The 20,404-nt window shown below is 35.2% G+C and overlaps 1 protein-coding gene across 1 annotated transcript; it reads left to right on the top strand.

The window, feature by feature from the left end:
• Positions 1-472: 472 nt before the first annotated feature.
• LOC108915543 (kelch-like protein diablo) lies at positions 473-18,728 on the top strand. Its single transcript, XM_018721601.2, has 6 exons — positions 473-642; positions 1,447-2,389; positions 4,271-4,472; positions 6,956-7,099; positions 13,416-13,758; positions 17,696-18,728. The coding sequence occupies exons 2-6, from the start codon at positions 1,522-1,524 to the stop codon at positions 17,885-17,887; spliced, it is 1,749 nt and encodes a 582-aa protein (XP_018577117.1). The 5' UTR covers positions 473-642; positions 1,447-1,521; the 3' UTR covers positions 17,888-18,728.
• The last annotated feature ends 1,676 nt before the right edge of the window (positions 18,729-20,404 follow it).

The raw sequence follows: 20,404 nt of genomic DNA, 5'->3' as shown, positions 1-20,404 counted from the left end.
CGCGCCATTATTCTATGGCTAGAAATTGGCCTCAATGATTTGGGATCGAGGGGGATTATCCCTCTTTATCCTGCCTCATCTCGTGTAGGCCTGGACAGCCTTCGTAGGTGGGCCCCATCCGTCGTCTACCCCGACCGCAAATGCGGCCGGTGTAGGCGCTTTGTGGGACCTCCTTTTGTCCTGGCTGGGCCCCGCCGGCTAGGGCCCTTTCTTCTGGCGCTCTTCTTGCTTCGCCGGCTCGTCTGTGTAAACCCCGGGGGTAGTGTCATGTTTATGTGTGGTATGGTTGGGTAGGGTAGTGCGGCTATGCAGCCTGGGATGCGCTTTGCTAAGGTAGCCCTTAGTCTAGCGCGGGTGGGGAGGGTTAAGGAGGGTATGGGGATTCATTTAACCGGTTATTTTTGCCCATCCCTACTACCATGGAGACTAGATATAGTATAGTATAGTCTCCATGCCTACTACAGTCTCCCTGCCGTTGACAGTCAGTATTGACAGTCATTTGACAGTTCAAAAATTATTCTGGTAAAAAAAAAACAGAAAACAAATGGATGATTATCGTTAAACTAATTTTATTAATTTATAAATTTGTTTAAGAAACTTCAGGATCGCATTTCTTCAGCGGTGCTAACAAAAGGAGTAAAAGTAAGTACATACCTAACTGTTTTGTATCAAGTATTTCTTGTGACCCCTTATTAAAAAATTTATATGACCAGTCTTATATTGACGAACGAAATAGTAATTATACAAACTTTGTATTGCGATAATAAATTAAGACATCATTTAATAATAATGAATGATATGAAAAATATTTTCACAAAAATCGCTAATAAATGTTTACCTTATTATAAAGGTATTAAGCTAATTCAAATAAATTTTAAATAAATGTTTGCTAAGAAACCCTATTAAATGAAGTCAAACAATGATCATCAATATTAAAAATTTACGTATGCAAAGGATAACCTCACAGAATTCTGTATATATTATGGGAATTAACTACTCTGTGGGCTATTCTTTTTATCTTTATCCTTATTGTTCTAACATCCCTCTTGATACACACCAACATGTAAAAATAGCTACCTACTATGTAAAGATATTAATTCCACATTCTACTAGAATTGTTGCAGGTAGCCTCCTTACAAATAGTATTAATGAATATTAATAGAACAAAATTATATATATAAAAAACAAAACTTAAAAAAAATGTTTTGAAATGAAAACAAAATATTTTTGTATTTATTTGAAGTAGCGTAATACCTTTATAACGAAGTAAAAATACAACAGCTAATAAAATAATAGATTAATAAATATTAAATAAAATGTTTGGGAGTAATTTGGTTTATATTTATGTTTGTTCTCAAAGTGGTGTTTAGTGAACCTGTAATTCCCACATAATGAGTTTATAATATTATTCTTTTAACTTTCATTACTATTGAATTTCTGTTGTAGATAGACTCGGTGTGGGGTTGGGCGTCTCCGCCCTTGCGTTTACAACTGGCCCCACATCTACGTGGGCCTTGTAGAATGGGTGAAATGACTGGGGGAGACAGACCACCTTCTCCAGCTCGTCTATCACACTCTTCTGAAAAGCACCCCAAGAACACTCTCACTGAGCTCAACTTGCTTCGCAGACACAGAGAACTCTGTGATGTAGTATTAAATGTGGGTTCAAGAAAAATTCTTGCACATAGAGTTATTTTAAGTGCCTGCAGCCCATATTTTAGGGCAATGTTCACAGGTGAACTAGCAGAATCCCGCCAAACTGAAGTGACTATTCGTGACATAGATGAGTCAGCTATGGATCTCCTAATTGATTTTTGCTACACATCGCACATTGTGGTAGAAGAATCAAATGTTCAAATGTTACTTCCAGCAGCTTGTCTTTTGCAGTTAACTGAAATTCAAGACATTTGTTGTGAATTTCTAAAACGACAGTTGGATCCGTCAAACTGTTTAGGAATTAGAGCATTTGCAGATACTCATTCTTGCCGGGAATTATTAAGAATCGCTGATAAATTTACACAACATAATTTTCAAGAAGTGATGGAATCCGAGGAATTTCTGTTATTACCAGTAGGTCAACTTGTAGACATTATTGCAAGTGATGAATTAAATGTGCGCACAGAAGAACAAGTGTTTAATGCGGTTATGTCTTGGGTTAAATATAATGTGTCCGATAGAAGGCAACATTTGCCTCAAGTTTTACAACATGTACGTTTGCCCTTATTAAGTCCAAAATTTCTTGTTGGTACAGTGGGATCAGATTTGTTAGTGAGATCCGATGAATCATGCAGAGATTTAGTGGATGAAGCTAAAAACTATTTACTATTACCTCAAGAAAGACCTCTCATGCAAGGACCGAGGACACGACCTAGAAAACCCACCCGAAGAGGTAACATAGTTAAATTATTATGTTTTGGTATTTATACAGACATTTAACATAACAATTTTTGAAATTTTTATAAACAATTTAATTGTTTTTCATTTAAATTTACAAAATGTTTATACCTATATGGATATTGTCTGTAATTATGAATATACAGTAGAATCTCTATAATCCGGCACTTCATTACATCGGCACGTCCAGTTTTGACGTTAATTTTTCCACGTTTGTCTACTATCCTTGAAGAATACGGTTTATACAGTTATAGTATAGTTGAAAGATTATTTTACAGAAAAATAAAAACTACAATATACATATATATGCGCACACAAATGTAATATGTATGTATATATGTACTAATCTCTTTGTTAATAAACAATTAAAAGTAACGTTTTTTAATTTAATACTGTTTATATTATACATATTCCATTAATTCGAATTTCCAGTATTCCGGCACTATTAGGTTTTTAATCGTGCCGGATTAATGAGATTTTCCTGTATATTCAAGAATCATCTATTTCACAATTCATTACGTACATTACAGCTATAAGTGATCACTCACTTGACACGACTTTATATGTAGTGTATGTATGTATATTTTTATGTGGGAAAAAATTTTGGTTATAAGTAATAATTACTAAATGTATAAACTAAATTACGGGTGTGTTATCCACATACACATTTTCTAGTAGGGTGTCATCTCATAAATATGTCGAAAGTGCCCATAAAACTATTTTAGATAATGTAACAGAGGGAAGAAACTAAGAACAAAAAATATTATAATGTACATACTGACTTGCATTGCTGCTAAAAGGCATGAAATAATGTTAAAATGTGAAATTACAAATTGTACAAGGGAAAAAATGGAGTCAGTTAAATAAATTGTGTAACCTCATATATTGCACTGTTGAGCTTTTATTTTCACACAGAGCAATAGACAATTTCACTAGAAAGGCCGCGTTTTTGGGTTGAATGGGATGAATTTTATAGAATAAACTGTGTTGAGCTTTCAAGTTTTTATTCTGGTAGAAAAAATTTATAGCTCTGCTATGCTGAGGTGTTATGCTGAGCTCTCAAATCTTTATTTTGCCGTAAATAGATAGAAAACTAATAATTACGTTAAGAAAGTCTCACATTTACTTGTCAGCATGTATAGGACGAAATATAGTCAATTTTAAAAAAAATTATGACTTCGTTATGCTCAACCAGTGAGTCTTTATTTTGTCGTAACTAATTAATAAATTAATAACTGCATTAAGATAAAGGTCACACATTGGGAAAATGGGGTAAATTTTATAAAAAAAATTCATAGCTCTGTTATGCTGAGCTCTTGATCAATATTTTTTCGTAGACAAGTAGAAAATTAATAACTGCATTAAGAAAGCAAATATATATTATGTACCTCTACTCAGAAAAAGAAGAGGACTTCAAAAAGCTTAAAAAAAAAAAATTTGGTTTATATCTTTGAAATGCAACGGTTATTTATTTTCTAATAAATTACTTCAAAACTTCCAGAAAGTTTCCTAAAACTATGCTCTTTAACATTTTTTCTTAGATAGAAAAAATAAAAGAGATTATATAAATGACCCTGTGCACCAGTTTTACAGGTGCTTCCGACATGTTTCTAAAATGACTTTATTGAATGTAGTCGTACTAGAAAATGTGGATGGATAACCATAACTAAATTTGAATTTAATAGTTGATTTTTTTTAACCAATGAGGAGATAATGTAACAATGAAACCAGAAGAAATGTTAAGTTAAACAATGAAAGATGATTAAAAACGTCTTCAGTATAACCCTTATCGGATATAAATTTTGAAAAATTAATTGCTCCTGCATGTTAAATAGTACCAGAGTCGTAGAAGAGTCTTATGATGACTGCATTTTAGGAGAAGTTCTCTTCGCTGTTGGGGGATGGTGTAGTGGAGATGCAATTGCATCGGTAGAAAAATTTGATCCTCAAACGATGGAATGGAAAATGGTTGCACCAATGAGTAAACGTAGATGTGGCGTAGGAGTAGCGGTTTTAAACGATCTCCTCTATGCTGTGGGTGGCCATGATGGTCAGAGTTATTTAAATAGTATTGAAAGGTAACTAGTAAATAAATAATCATCTACATCACGTTTTGTGCAAACCTGGATCACATACCAAATAGCTATCCCTCCAGACAGTGCCTGGAATAGGAACAGTTTGGCAATGTTGTCACTCTTAAGCACGGATTTATTTCGAACACATTTTTTATCAATGCCTATTTTTTGTATTACTGTATTTACTTACTTAAATGTATGGTGTAGGTATTGATAAAAATGTTTTAAAGAATGAACGAATATCTTTGTAGTCAACTTCAGACAATCAGATATTCTGCAGTGGTGTCATAGTTAGGTTATTTAATCATAATTTCATTAATTAGTTACTATTTTCATTTTTTGGCATTGAAATACTGCAGAAAATATATTTCCAAATAAACAAAGTCATCATAATGATATTTTAAACAGCTAGTAATATATATATCTTTACTGAAATAACAAGTACTTAATTATTATTATAACTAACCTTTGTAACATTTCATTTTTGTCTGATGGTGTGCGAGAGAGACAGAATTATAGTGTGCGAGAGAGATACAGTGATTGTGTCGTTATTCTCTCTCTCTCTCTGTCTGCTGTCTTCAGGAGTCTCTGGGGCTTCCTTAGTGTCTTCAAGACATCTAGGGCTTCCCTCCAGGGAGGGCAGTAGAGCGCGGGCCCTTTTTAGCCTTCATTATCGAGCTATGACATCACAACATATGAGAAAAAAACTGTTTTTGCTGAAAATACAAAAAATTTCCCCCTTGTTCTGAGTAGAGCATTAGGTGGGTGAGGCAGGGCGGGGTGACACAACATATGAGAGAAAAAAAACAGTGGTTGCTTGTACCTTGAAAACGGCTTGAAATATCAAAAAATCTGCCATGGCTCTGATTGATGATAGTGTAAAATGTTCAGTCTGCATGTTGAAAAAAAAAAAATTCAGGATCAAGGATGTGTGACGTCATAGAGTAAAAAAAGTGATTATAACTCGGGAACGGTGTGACAAAATAATTGAAAAAATGTCCTTGACATTCAATAAAAAATATGTGATTCGCTACATTTTACACAACCTGTATATTCCAATTTTTTTTAACAAAGGTATTAATATCGTACCAAATTGGAAGTCGACGCACAAATCTAAAAACATTAATTTCAAGATTTTAAATTCTATTCCAAGACAAATTCATATAAAATAAATAATTAATTAGGTAAATTCATACTTTTAATTCTAACTTAATTTTATTTAGCATTTAACACAAATATCATTTGCAAAGAAAAGAAAAGTTTAATATAATTCTTCAATTACATAGTTAAATGCATTAATTTTATATATATGCCCAGTTATTATTTGGTACTATTGCCAAATCTGGGAACCACTAGAACCTATTACCGATTAGAAGAGTTTCCACACTAAATTTTATTGCTGGATGTGAGCTCAGAAGAGCCTGCATCCTTTTCGTGTTGCATTTAACATGCGGTCTGGTGCGATGATATATTTTGTGACTGAATCATCCGAATAGTTTCTGCAGATGAATGATCTAGTTTGGAACTAAATTTGACACAAATTAGGTTACTACTCATGCAGCCATTGCAAATGCGACGATTACATGCTGAATTTTAACTAAAGATGTAGGAAACAACTACTCGGTGTGTTACATGCCCCATCCAACATTGAATTACACACATTACTTAGTAAATACTTAAGACCATTTGTCAGCAGAATCGTATGTCGCAGACCGGTGAGATATAACCTACCTTTCCCAGTAGGTACAAAACAATGTTTTGTGTCGATAGGCATTGAGTAGCATGACATTTAAGATATAACATACTTTGTAGGTTATATCTCACACACATGCTACATGTGTTGACTGACAAGCTTCTAATTCCCAACTGACCCAATCAGTTAGAGATGGGTACCCAAAACTGAAACTTATCCGTTGGAACAGGTATTTATGTAACTGATCCCAGTAATTAATCTGTACAGATCCATTTTGGTTCGAGTCGACATTGCACTGAAACTGACTCAGGGACTACATTCGGACTTGAATAAAGTATTGTGGCAATTCCAGTTTATATTGATGGCTCCTGTTGGTAAAGCACACCAGATAGCTAGCAAATCCCGATGTGTGGATCTAAAAGTCGGACTAACACTAGCAAAAATTAAATACTTTATTCATTTCTTTATCTCAAAGTGTGTGGTGCATACCGCATACCATACACAAGTCCGGCGGTTGTCCAGCAGACTAGTTCAGCAGGAGTTATTAAATCTCAGTTTTTATTTTGAAGTGATCTTTGAAACAAGCAATTTTTTTCTGAAACTGATTGGAACTGATTCATAAAATTCTTTGAATAAGTCATTCTTATGACCAGTGAAGTCGTCTTCGTTCATGCATGTGCATTATAGTCCACTTCAGTTGCCATGTTACTTTGCAGTGGTACAAACTATTTTCATTATATTAACACTGATTTGTTACTTTGGAGACGGACTTCGTAATATTTTTGTTTTGTAGGTATGACCCTCAGACGGACCAGTGGTCATGTGATGTGGCTCCTACTACGTCTTGTCGAACAAGTGTGGGAGTAGCCGTTTTAGATAATTTACTCTATGCCGTAGGAGGTCAAGATGGGGTTCAATGTTTAAACCATGTTGAAAGGTAAGTAAGTAAATATTGACTACTTTTTAAAATTTCATTTTACTTGCAAATTCTGGTGTAAGAAATCTGTAGTAATTTTCCATTTTTTAAATAGTTTTTTCTAAAAGATTTACTAAATTCGATCTTAGTGTCTTTTTGTTTTCGAATTATGGTCATTTTTTTTTAAATTCATGAAAATTACTACCCTAGGCGAATGTTTCAAGTGCCCCAATCCCAAAATTGCTACAAAACCAATAAAAAATCCCCATTACTATTTCCCCATAAACATTTTGTGTGTGTGTGTCAAAAAGATCACTTTTATTAATTATAAAATGTGCATTTAGTACAGTTTGTAAAATGATATAATGCATATCATTTGTTTGTTACTTAAGAAAAAAATATACGAAGAACTTGTTTTGTATTTATTTCCAAAATATTATATTTCAATGAAAATATTTTGTATTGTTATTTTTGCCACGTAAATAATTTATAGTTTTTTTCACTTATTTTTACACTGTTTTAAATAATTTAGTGTTAACAAATTCATTCAATCAACTAGCCATAAGAGTAGGGTAATAACCTTTTTAAAAAACCTTAAAACTGAGAAAAAATCGCGATGAGTTGGTAGAAAAAGTGCATGAAATAATCGCTTACGACGTAAATTCGACTGTGAGATGGACAGCGGAGAAATTAAGACCAAAGACACGATTCACAAAATTTGGCAAAGGATTTAAACAAACGGAAAATCTGTGCCAGATTTGTTCCTCACAACATTGCAGGGACCTTATTAAAACAGCCAAATGGAACTATACATTCCTGGATTCGATTGTAACTGGTGATGAGACTTGGTGCTTCACATACGATCCTCAAACAAAATGCCAAAGTGCTATGTGGAAGTCCCCAGGCTCTCCAAAATCGAAAATATTTCTAAAAATTATGAGAGAATACAATGTTGATTTGTTTTTATGACTGTAAAGGTACTATCCTTCGAGAATTTGTTACACAAGGTCAAAATGTTACTGGTTTGGGTGTTATGAAGCATTTGTGGAAGAGAATCATGCAAGTGAGGTCCGAATATCGAGTCTCAGGAAGTTAATTTTTGTTGTACGATAATGCACCATCACACAGGACCATCGTTATGAATTTTTGACAAAAAAAAACGTCTGTGTTCATCATCCTCTGTATTCGCCTGATTTATCTCCGTGTAACTATTTCCTGTTCCTGAAACTGAAACTGGCCATGAAAGGAATGTTTTATGACAATGTTACACAAGTCCAAGTAGCCATGACAAAGATCATTGAGGCATTTCCGAAAAATGACATAAACCGCCTACCTGTGTCTTGATGCATAAGGGATGTGTTTTAAATAAAAAGAAATAATTTTGGCAAAATAACTAATTTCCTAAGTTCCATTATTTTTCCGACATACTGTGTAGTACACAACACCAAGCTGGTCCCTCCAACCCTCCCCGATGACATAAAAAACTTAATACGTGACAGACGACGTGCGAAACGGCTTGCCACCCGCACCCGCCTCCCCCGACACAGACATGACTTAAACGTACTTAACAGACGGGTGAAGGCGGCTCTGGATGAACTGGCCCAGGATAACTGGGCTAGGCACCTGGAGTCGCTGGATCCACAAGACAACAGCCTCTGGAAAACGCAGAGGGCCCTGCGACAGACCGCTCGCCGTAAAATTCCTCCAATCCACGGTAGTGTGGGGGTGGTTTACACGAACCAGGAAAAGGCCGAGGCTTTCGCCGATAGCCTGGAACTGCAGTGTAGACTGCCTCAGCTGCCCGACGAAGACGAGGAATTCGAGATAGTGGCTGAGCGCGCGGCCCGACGCGTCGACAGAGAGCCAGACAATGACATAATCCCCCCCGCAACACCTGACGAACTAAGACTGACAATACGCAGACTTAAAAACAGAAAAGCCCCCGGACCCGACAATATACATAACACGACACTTAAACGACTACCACACAAGGGCCTCATGGCCCTACTAAACATAACAAACGCGACACTCAGACTAAGACACTTCCCTACCCGCTGGAAAACAGCAAACATAATCCTTATCCCAAAACCCAACAAAGATCACACCATCCCATCCAACTACCGGCCCATTAGCCTGCTCCCGGCTATGAGCAAAGTGGTAGAAAAAATTATCCTAACCCGTCTAAGAACCCACTCCCAAGAACTGCAAGTCATTCCAGACGAGCAGTTCGCCTTCCGACCCAATCACTCCACTGAACTCCAAATCCTTCGCCTTACCGAGCACATCACGGCGGCCTTCAACAGGGGACAGTACACTGGTGCTGTCTTCCTGGACGTCGCAAAGGCCTTCGATACGGTTTGGCATGAAGGCCTACTGATGAAAATGCTCACCAACCAATATCCCATATCCTTTACCAAACTCATAAAATCCTACCTACACCACCGAAAATTCCGCATCCAAATCCAAGATTCCCTTTCCACCACCCGTCCCATGGAGGCCGGTGTCCCCCAGGGCACCGTCCTGTCCCCACACCTATACACCATTTACAACTCCGACATCCCACATCCCCCCAACACCAACATATACTTATACGCCGACGACCTGACAATCACATCCCAATCCGTAGATCCTAGATATTCCGTCTACCTCCTCCAAAGCTCCTTAGACCAACTTGAAACCTGGTGCAACAGGTGGAAAGTCAAAATTAATCCCAACAAAAGTTCGGCTATCCTTTTTACCAAACGAAAAATCCCACAAAACCTTGACAGACTGACACTATCCCAGGAACCCATCTCCTGGAATCGACAAACACGATACCTGGGCGTGACGATGGACCAGCGTCTCACGTGGAAACCGCACATCGTGGAGACGGTGGCGCGAGCGAAGACCACCAGGGCTAGGCTCTATCCCTTACTCAAAGGTGGAAACACCCTCAGTTTAAGGAATAAGCGAACGCTTATCAAGGTGGTACTTCAACCGCAGCTAACCTACGCCTCCACGGCGTGGGGTCACGCGGCAAAAAGCCACTTAAAGTCATTACAGGCTGTGGAAAACATAGCCCTCCGCACGGCCACCGACGCGCCCTGGTACGTAAGAAACACTGACATATTACGAGACTTACAATACACAAACGCTACACAGACAATAAGACAAAACGCGGAGAAACGATTTGACGTAGCCGCTAGACATGACAATCCCCTCCTCAGGCAAGCCGTTGACTACGTACCCGACGTGACCGACAAACACAAAAGACCTAGACACCAACTTTTTGACCCTGGGTGACCACCCCAATGACCCCCCCCCTGCCCGCTAACCTTTTCTGTTTCAGAGACAGCCAGGATCAAGAAACGAAGACAACGACACACACACACACACACACACACACCCCCCATACCCTCCTTAACCCTCCCCTCCCGCGCTAGCCTAAGGGCCACCTTAGCAAAGCGCATCCCAGGCTGCATAGCCGCACTACCCTACCCAACCATACCACACATAAACATGACACTACCCCCGGGGTTTACACAGACGAGCCGGCGAAGCAAGAAGAGCGCCAGAAGAAAGGGCCCTAGCCGGCGGGGCCCAGCCAGGACAAAAGGAGGTCCCACAAAGCGCCTACACCGGCCGCATTTGCGGTCGGGGTAGACGACGGATGGGGCCCACCTACGAAGGCTGTCCAGGCCTACACGAGATGAGGCAGGATAAAGAGGGATAATCCCCCTCGATCCCAAATCATTGAGGCCAATTTCTAGCCATAGAATAATGGCGGCGCGGTCCCTCCAAATACAGAGCATGAACTTCGAAACATGAATAGTCGTCCCTGTCGTCAATGTTGATGCATGACCAGGTGAACCCTACCACTTTCTACCGTTAGGATTATCATAGCGTATCCATTTTTCATCGCCAGTGATGATACAATGCAAAAAACCTTTCTTTTTTGCTGTTGAAGCAATTGTTCATATGTGAAAAATCGCTGTTCAACTTCACTCGTCTTCAATTCACATGACATCCAATTTCCTTGCTTTTGAATCATACATTTAAACGTTTGGAAACTGTTGTGTGATCAACATTTAACGATTCAGTAAGATCATCTTGCGTTTGTCATGATCTTGGTTGAGGATAGCTTCCAATTTATCATCTTTGAACTTTTTCGGTTGACCAGAACTTTATTTGTCAACTGTATCGAAATCACTAACTTCTAAAACATTGGAATCAATACTCACATGTTCTTATCAATGGAGTATGTCCACTATAAGTTTCCAACAGCACTCGATGGCTTTCAGCAGCACTTTTCTTTGAATTAAACATGAAAAGTAAAACTTTAAAACTTCCCGCAAATGGTGTTTTGTTGGCTCATAATTCAAAATCTTCAGAGCTGGGAAAAAATGTTTACACTTCAGTGAAATGATACATAATAAAAAATAACGCCTATTGACAGAGGTTTGACATGAATATAATTTCAGAAGTGTCCGATGCGATATAGTATAAGTTCTGCCATCTATTGTAAATCCCTCAAAATTAATTCACAATCCTGGTAGAATTTTTTTAATGATTATGGAGACATATGGGATTTTAGGATTTCAATTGATATAAACAGTTCCAGCTTTCAATTCATACTGATATACAGGGTGTTAAAAAAAGAGTGTAAAATATTTCAGGAGGTAATAGTATGAACCAAAATAAGCAGGAAAGTCTTAATAAACATGGGTCCGCAAAGTAACGGTTGCAGAGATATGGAATGTTTTATGTTTTTTAGCCCCTTTTTTTATTTTGCAAAAACGTGTATTTTCTTATAATGGTTGATGTTTAGTGAAATAAACAGTACGTATTTGACAGTTGTTCTCAGTGCACAAGTTTTCTTTCGCTATGGCTGGTTACTCTAACGCAGAATTAACAGACATGCATTTCATGTATGGTCTTGCTAATGGGAACGACACCGAAGCACTACGTCTTTATGTTGACTGGTAGAGCAGAATCCAGGTACGAGTGTGCGGAGAATATCAGCCGAGGTAGGAATTAGTGGTCCTCTTGTTTGGAGAATCCTTCACGAGCAACTGCTTTATCCATACTATGTGCAACGAGTATAGGCCTTAAATCCAATAAATGATCATCAAGCACGTTTGGTTTTTTGCCGCTGGTTTCTACGTCATGATGCTGAAGACCCTCGTTTTCTTGCAAACATTCTTTTTACTGATGAGGCCGAGTTCACAAGAAATGGAGTGTTTAATTTTCACAATACGCATATTTGGGCCGACAAAAATCCTCATGCTCTAATAAAATCTGGACATCAGGCACATTTTTCATTAAACATTTGGATGGGTATTATAGGTGACAGGTTTCTAGGTCCTGTTGTTTTACCAAACCGATTAACAGGCGCTACTTACCTCAACTTTCTGCAGAACACACTGTATGAGTTTTTGGAAGACATTCCTTTGAATCAGAGGCAACAAATGTGGTTCCAGCATGATGGTGCTCCAGCTCATTTTTCCATGGCTGTTAGAGAGCATTTACACCAAACTTTTCCACATAGATGGGTAGGAAAGCCGGACCTGTTTTATAGCCTCCAAGATCGCCTGATCTGAACCCTCTAGATTTCTTTGTTTGGGGTTATTTGAAGACATTAGTGTATGGTACTCCTGTAAATAGCCTGGAAGAGCTGCAGCTACGGATTAATCAAAAGTGTCAAGAAATCCAAACCAAGAAGGGTGTTTTCGAAAGAGTTCGAATATCGATGAGACGAAGATGTCGTGCCTGCTGGGAAATGAACGGAGGGCACTTTGAACATCTTCTGTAACTTTGTTTTTTGTTTGTTAAAAGCTTCCTTTGTCGGTTTATTCCTAATAAAATAAAATGTTTGAAAAACGAATAGTGGTCCTTATCTCTGCAACCGTTACTTTGCGGACCCATGTTTATTAAGACTTTTCTGCTTATTTTGGTTCATACTATTACCTCCTAAAATATTTTACACTCTTTTTTTTAACACTCTGTATTTGCATTGGAGTTTATTGTGATAAATGACTATAAATCCACTGTATTACAGATTTACGCTTAAGTAATAAGCTGGAACTATTAGCCGTTGTTGGCACTACAAGTAACCTAAAGGTTTGTGCTACCAACTTAGCAACATAAGACAGGATAGAATTATGTAAATGTAATGAAAATTCCTAATTTTGAATTTTCGAGTAGACATTTTTTGAGGAAATCTAATGAAGCATGACAAATAAAAAAGCGATCATTTTGTATATTGAGATTATATTATAAGTACTTTATGTTTATACAACATTGGATACAGAATTTCGCTTATGGAAATGACCATATTGTAACTAAATTTATATTTCAGATATGATCCTAAAGAGAATAAATGGACAAAAGTAGCTCCTATGACAACACGTCGCTTAGGAGTAGCAGTAGCTGTGTTGGGTGGATATCTGTATGCGATAGGAGGCTCCGATGGTCAGTCTCCTTTAAATACAGTTGAAAGATATGATCCTCGTCATAACAAATGGACACTGGTGAGCCCAATGTCTACACGTAGAAAACACCTAGGCTGTGCTGTTTTTAATAATCTTATTTATGCCGTCGGCGGAAGGGATGACTGTATGGAATTGAGTAGTGCGGAAAGATATAATCCTCATACTAATTCTTGGAGCCCTATCGTAGCTATGACATCACGAAGAAGTGGGGTAAGAATCTGTATTTAATCTATGTTCTCAAAGACTATTATTATAACTTTTCCTGTACTGAGGCTGAATTACTACAGTTTGCAAATTTTTGTACTTATATAGATGTTCTGCAATGAACAATTAACCCTAGATCACTAACCTTATTTTTCAACATTTCTTATAGACATTCATCATTTCAACTATGCTTTTTTAAAAAAGGGGTTTCAAGGGTTTCATTGAATAAAATATTTATAATTTTGTATTTATTTTCAAATACAATCCTTTAATAATATGTTTATTATGTACAATGTACATATCGATGGTGTAGTGCACAAATGTAAGTACACTTTTCAAGCAAAATGAGTTATAGATATAGATAGGTAGTACAGAAATAGGAACTTGTCTCATCAAATATCTGGCGAGTTTACCAGAAACTGTTACACATGTCGCATCATTTTCTGATACATGTAGCGGACAAAACCGCAATAAATTCGTAGCAGCAGCGATGCTTTTTGCTGTTAATAAAATAAAATACCTAAAAACTATAGACATGAAGTTCATGGAATCGGATCACTCATACCTGGAAGCCGATTCCATGCACGCTACTATAGAAAGGGCTAAAAGACATAAAAAAGTATATTCTACCCGTGAATGGGGACTTTTGATATCAATGGCTAGAATTAAACCTCGTCCTTATTTCGTCAATGACCTTAAGTATACTGATTTTTTCAACTTGCAACAACTAGTGACTGATATTGTTGTCAATACAACCCACAATATTCAAAAAGAAAAAGTTACCTGGCTCAATATAAAGTGGATGCGATATCAGAAGGAAAAACCATTTATTATACAGTATAAATACAACCTCTCTGACGGAGCATTTTATGAAATCGATGTCTCTGACAAACGTAAACCAGGAAAAAAGAAAAGATGGGAAACAGTAACATTAAATCAAAAGTATGACTCCAGAATACCGGTTTCTCAGAAGAAAAAAAAAGATCTTTATTTGTTGTCGAACAAAATTATTCCCGAGGATTATACCAACTTTATTAAGGAAATTCTTGAAGTGAACAATGGAACTCAGCTTGATGCAGCAAAATTAGATGATTAATGCTAATTTTTTACTTTCTTTTTGTATAACTTTTGATTACAGTAACTGTATTTCTTTTAATTTGATAAAATCTGGTTGTTTTCTGCAATAAAATCTAGTTTAAAAGTTAATTGTTAATTATTTTGTTCAGTGAGTAAAGCATTACTGGAGAACCACAAATGTGCTAAGTGCTGTATATTTATAAAAAAAATATATTTTTTTTCTTATTCAAAAAATTATTTGAGTATGTGCTATGTGACCTGCAATAAATATTAAACCAACAAACCCTACCTAGCAAACATAATCACAATTAGGCATTGTGCTATATTACTATAACATTCAGAAGTTTATTTCTNATTCCTGAAGTGAACAATGGAACTCAGCTTGATGCAGCAAAATTAGATGATTAATGCTAATTTTTTACTTTCTTTTTGTATAACTTTTGATTACAGTAACTGTATTTCTTTTAATTTGATAAAATCTGGTTGTTTTCTGCAATAAAATCTAGTTTAAAAGTTAATTGTTAATTATTTTGTTCAGTGAGTAAAGCATTACTGGAGAACCACAAATGTGCTAAGTGCTGTATATTTATAAAAAAAATATATTTTTTTTCTTATTCAAAAAATTATTTGAGTATGTGCTATGTGACCTGCAATAAATATTAAACCAACAAACCCTACCTAGCAAACATAATCACAATTAGGCATTGTGCTATATTACTATAACATTCAGAAGTTTATTTCTCTCCTCCTGAAAAATTTACATTTTTTCTGATTATTAACTGATGAAATATTTATTACCGAAATGGCCTTTTGGATATTGATATTATAGATTCCATGCAAAATCAACATTTTTTAAATTTTTAAAGTGCTTAAATTATATCTAGAAAGAAAACATTTGAAGCAAACTTCAAATATTAAAGTAAACAAGATGAATAAACTAGTAAAAATCTAAAAACTAAAAACTAATACATTTGTGATACATCAAGTTTGTGTCCACCACACAAGGATGGTTGGTGGAACGACGCACATGGGCCCCCACCAGAAAGCACTATCGTCCATCACACTGGCAACGAGTTGACTGAGATTAGCCGGGAGCTGATATGAGTGCATCCAGGCAGACAAACTTTACTATGCTTTTTTCAAATCTGCGTTGTCGATTCAACGAAGGTTTGTAATCTAGGGTTAAAAGACACTGCAGATTGGTGAAAATTAAAGTGATGGGGTCATCTTGATTAAAAATATATATAATGTATATTTCTACTTCGTAATCACCTGATAGACAAGACCACAGATAAGAACTTTTTAAAGTTCTTTTTTTTTTCCTTGAAAATTTTTTGTATTTCTAACAGATTTCACATAATTATTTTATTATTCATCGACAACACATTTTCCAGGTAAATTTGGTTCAAATGTCAAAAATTTGCATGTTTGATAATAAAACAAAATAGTGCTTAGTGGTAATGATCACTATTTTCAGTATCAAATAATTCAATAAAAAGTATATCTTCAAATTATGAACGTTCTGATTTAATTAATGTTCTTTAATTAAGAATAATTAAACAGATTAAAATTTGATTTTATAATTACTGAACGAGAGAAACTTGAAATGAGAGTGATCCTTTTTTTAACTGATAATATCGATAATTTTCAATAATTTTCTTAAAATAACCTTTAATTACAAGATTCTGAATTCCACAAAATATTTTTTCATTTAATATTAAATTTGTTATGGAAATTAAATCAGAAAATGCATTGGCAATTACTAATAAAATGAATTATACCAAAACTTCTAGAAATACAGTAAAACTCGGTTATAGCGAGCATTCACGGGAACGCAAAATTTGCTCGTTATACGCGAGTGCTCGTTATAGACGTCGCCGTCGCCAACTATGCTGAAAATTATTGGACACATAATTATAGCTGCATTGCACTTGTATTTTTATTTTCAAACATATAATATTATTTATCATAACTGTAGGTAAGTTACATTACATAGCATTTATTATTAACGAAAAAATTCTGTAATATTTTTCTGCACCACTCTTTTGCTTAATATCTCCTGACTGATATTTCTTTGCAACCAATCAGCGGCATTTAAGAACTGCTCGTTTTCCGGATATTTGAATTCGACGTATGATACTATGGTTTTTAACGCAGAGATGGCTTCATGTGTCGAAGGAACTGTAACCTCATCGCTTCCCGTCTCTTCTTCATCACTTTCTTCATCTATTGATGGGTTAATCGCTAATTGTGTGATTTGAATTTCATTGTGGAATTCAGCCACTTCGAGATTTCCGTCTACCATGTCGTACTGAACTAAGTCAAAGACGTCAAAATCGGATATGTTGTTATTTCTACTTGTCATAACAAGTTTTTGCGTTCATTTGATGTCATGTGCATAAAAAGTGGTTCTACGATAACTCGTTATAGCCGAGATCACTGTTGCGCGGGACCAAAATCAAAGCTCGTAATAGCCAAGCCCTCGTTATATACGAGTTCGTTATAGCCGAACAAAAATACACGTGTTACATAGGGAATTCGGAAGGGACTTTTCAATTTGCTCGTTATAACCAAGTGCTCGTTATATCCCCTGCTCGTTATAAGAGAGTTCAACTGTATGTAAATTAACAAGAAAAATTTTTTATTTGTATGATAAAATAAGAACTTGTGTCCTATACTTTATTATCAAAATATAAGCACTTTAATTTTTACTAGCAACTTTTAAAAGGTGATCTTAGACAAGTTTTCAGTCCTCAAATTTTTAAGATGACAAATTTTGACAAACGATCAGTATTTTTTATTTTATATAAATTTATAAATTAGACAGCATGTATTTTTTTTTTAATAATGAATATTTTTTTTTCAGGTGGGTTTAGCTGTAGTCAATGGCCAATTATATGCTGTAGGTGGATTTGACGGCACAGCTTATTTAAAAACGATAGAATTTTACGACACTGAACAAAATCAATGGAGGCTGTGTGGATCGATGAATTACAGGAGGTTGGGTGGTGGTGTGGGTGTAATGAGAGCACCTCAAACTGAAAATCGAATTTGGTAGTTTAAAAACTATCATGTTTTTTAAAAAAATTTATACTCATAAGAAACATTTCATTGAAATAAATTAGTAACTATGTCTTTAATTTATCGTCATAAAATTTCTGAATTGTGGTATTATTTTTTTAAGGAATAATAGAACCACAGAGTTATTATCATGTACCATTGTGTACAGTCTGACTATTAAGTTTTAAGACTGATTTTATTGTGCTGAAGTGTATGGCGCTATCTATGTGCGGTTAACGGGACTACGTAGTGGGAAGCCTTCTGAGCTGCTGAATAAAATTTCATCAGTATATGTGTATCTACCACGAAGTTATAACGTTTTGCATGAAGCGATTTTTTGGTAGTTGTCATGGAAATGCACATTGAATAGCGTTCAGCAATCAAGTTCTGTTTTAAAACCGGTAAAACAGCCACGAAAACGTATGAATTGTTACAATTGGCATACGGTGAGGAGTGTATCACGTCCGATTGTGTTCTTGTAGTTCAGGCCATTACGATATCTCTCGACCCACAAAAACACAGTCGGATGTGATACACACTCCTCACTATACTCCGTTTGTAATAATTGATATGTTTCCGTGGCTGTTTCACAGACTTTAAAACAGAACTTGATTGCTGTAAGCTGTTCAATGGGCATTTCCTACTATATAGTTCCATTAACCCCACATATACAGGGTGTTTGTAAATAAGTGCGAAATATTTTAGGGGGTGGTTGTCGAAGTTATTTTGTGTAAAAATCTTCATATAAATGTTAGTCAAAATATGCTTTGTTTCCGAGATACGGAGTGTTTAAATTTAAATTTTTTATTTATTTTTATTAATTATTTCAGATAGTTTTAGAAATATTTACAGCAATCTACTAGATAATGTATCAATAAAAATTAAAAATATACACAACTTGCAATAAAATATGTCTTATTTTTTTCCACAAAAACGGTGCATACAGATTTCTAAAAAAATGTCAAAACGGAAAAAAGTCAGTGGTATACCATGTTTTTTATTAAAAAAGTTTGTGGCATTCTCGCACGAACACCACTGCTGTAAGTAGAAATATTCGGATCATCCCAAAAAATGCACATTTATACCTCCAAAGCGTTTCGAGTCAATATCTTTAAAATAATAAAAATAAATAAATAATTAAAATTTAAACACTGTATCTCGGAAACGTAGAATATTTTTACCTATGTTTATATGAACTTTTTTTCACAAAATAACTTCGATAACCCTTAAAATATTTCGCACTTATTTACAAACACCCTGTATAGTGCCACGCACTTCGACACAATAAGACTTAATAGCCAGACTATAATTATAGAATATCCGAAATATAAGTTCTATATTATTTGTATATATATATTGTCTTTGTTTTCAACAAAGTTAGTAGCATTTTTTTTTAAGGGAAAATTAATTTTAGAATGTAAAGTTTTTATGTAGATATCTTTAGTTATGAACAAAGTTTTAAATAAAAGACTAATTATGACTAAATTTCTTTATTGTTCAGCAAATTAGATTTTTCTAATCATGTAATCGTACATCCTAATAACTCTGTGGGTAACACAAGTTAACAAAAAATAGTGTATTTTATCTAAGCATTAAGGATAAAAGTTGAAAAGATTTAAAATAATGAAAATGACTGTATGTGCTCGGAAATATAATAATTATAATGAAATATATTGTTGCTGATATTGTTTGGGTAATTTTACATTTACTATGTGATTATGGTACCTAAAATGTTACATTGTTTTTACAGAATTTTAACTGAAATGGAATTTACAAATTATTTAATGTATCGTATAAGCAATTATATCCTATATTAATTTTTGAATTTTAATTTATTTTTTCATGTCATTTAAGTGTATTTGTAAGTACTGTTAGCTTTATAACAAATAAATAATGTAAAATTTGATTATTGGATTGTGTTATCGGAGTATACAGGGTGTCTCATAATTAGCTGCTAACCCTGAACAGGCCGATTCTATGATCAAAACTAAGTAAAAAAGTTCATATGAACATGGGTCCGGAAATGCTTCCTAAGGGCACAGGGACCCATTGAAGAGGGAGGAATGGAAATCATTTTTTTGCAATATCTCTCAATCGCGTTGTGACAAATGAATGAAATTTGGTATACACAGCTAAATTTTGATGAGCAATTTGATGGACTAATCCATTTATTTCCACAAGGTCCATTGGGGTGGGTACGGGGGGCCCTTGGTACTTTGCATGTGTAACTTTTTCATCTTTGACTTTTTAACAAATTGGACAGCAAATTCCGTTTTCCCGAACTGTTTTACGTTAAAAAGGTACTCTTGTTTCAAATCGTTATCTTTAACGGTTTCTGAGAAAATCGCTCTTGAATTAATCCCACTTTGGTCAATTTCATAGTAATTTAAACAAAAAATAATTAATAATAATTTTCCTTTCCTCTCTTTTCCATTTAAAGGATTAATTTTTATTTAATTTAATTTTTTATTTTTTTATTAGATTAAATTTAAACAAAAAAATTTTTTTGTGAAAA

The sequence above is a fragment of the Anoplophora glabripennis genome, unplaced genomic scaffold (assembly GCF_000390285.2).
Source record: "Anoplophora glabripennis isolate ALB-LARVAE unplaced genomic scaffold, Agla_2.0 scaffold1346, whole genome shotgun sequence".
Lineage (NCBI taxonomy): Eukaryota > Metazoa > Arthropoda > Insecta > Coleoptera > Cerambycidae > Anoplophora > Anoplophora glabripennis.
This window is presented reverse-complemented; position numbering and strand designations above follow the sequence as displayed.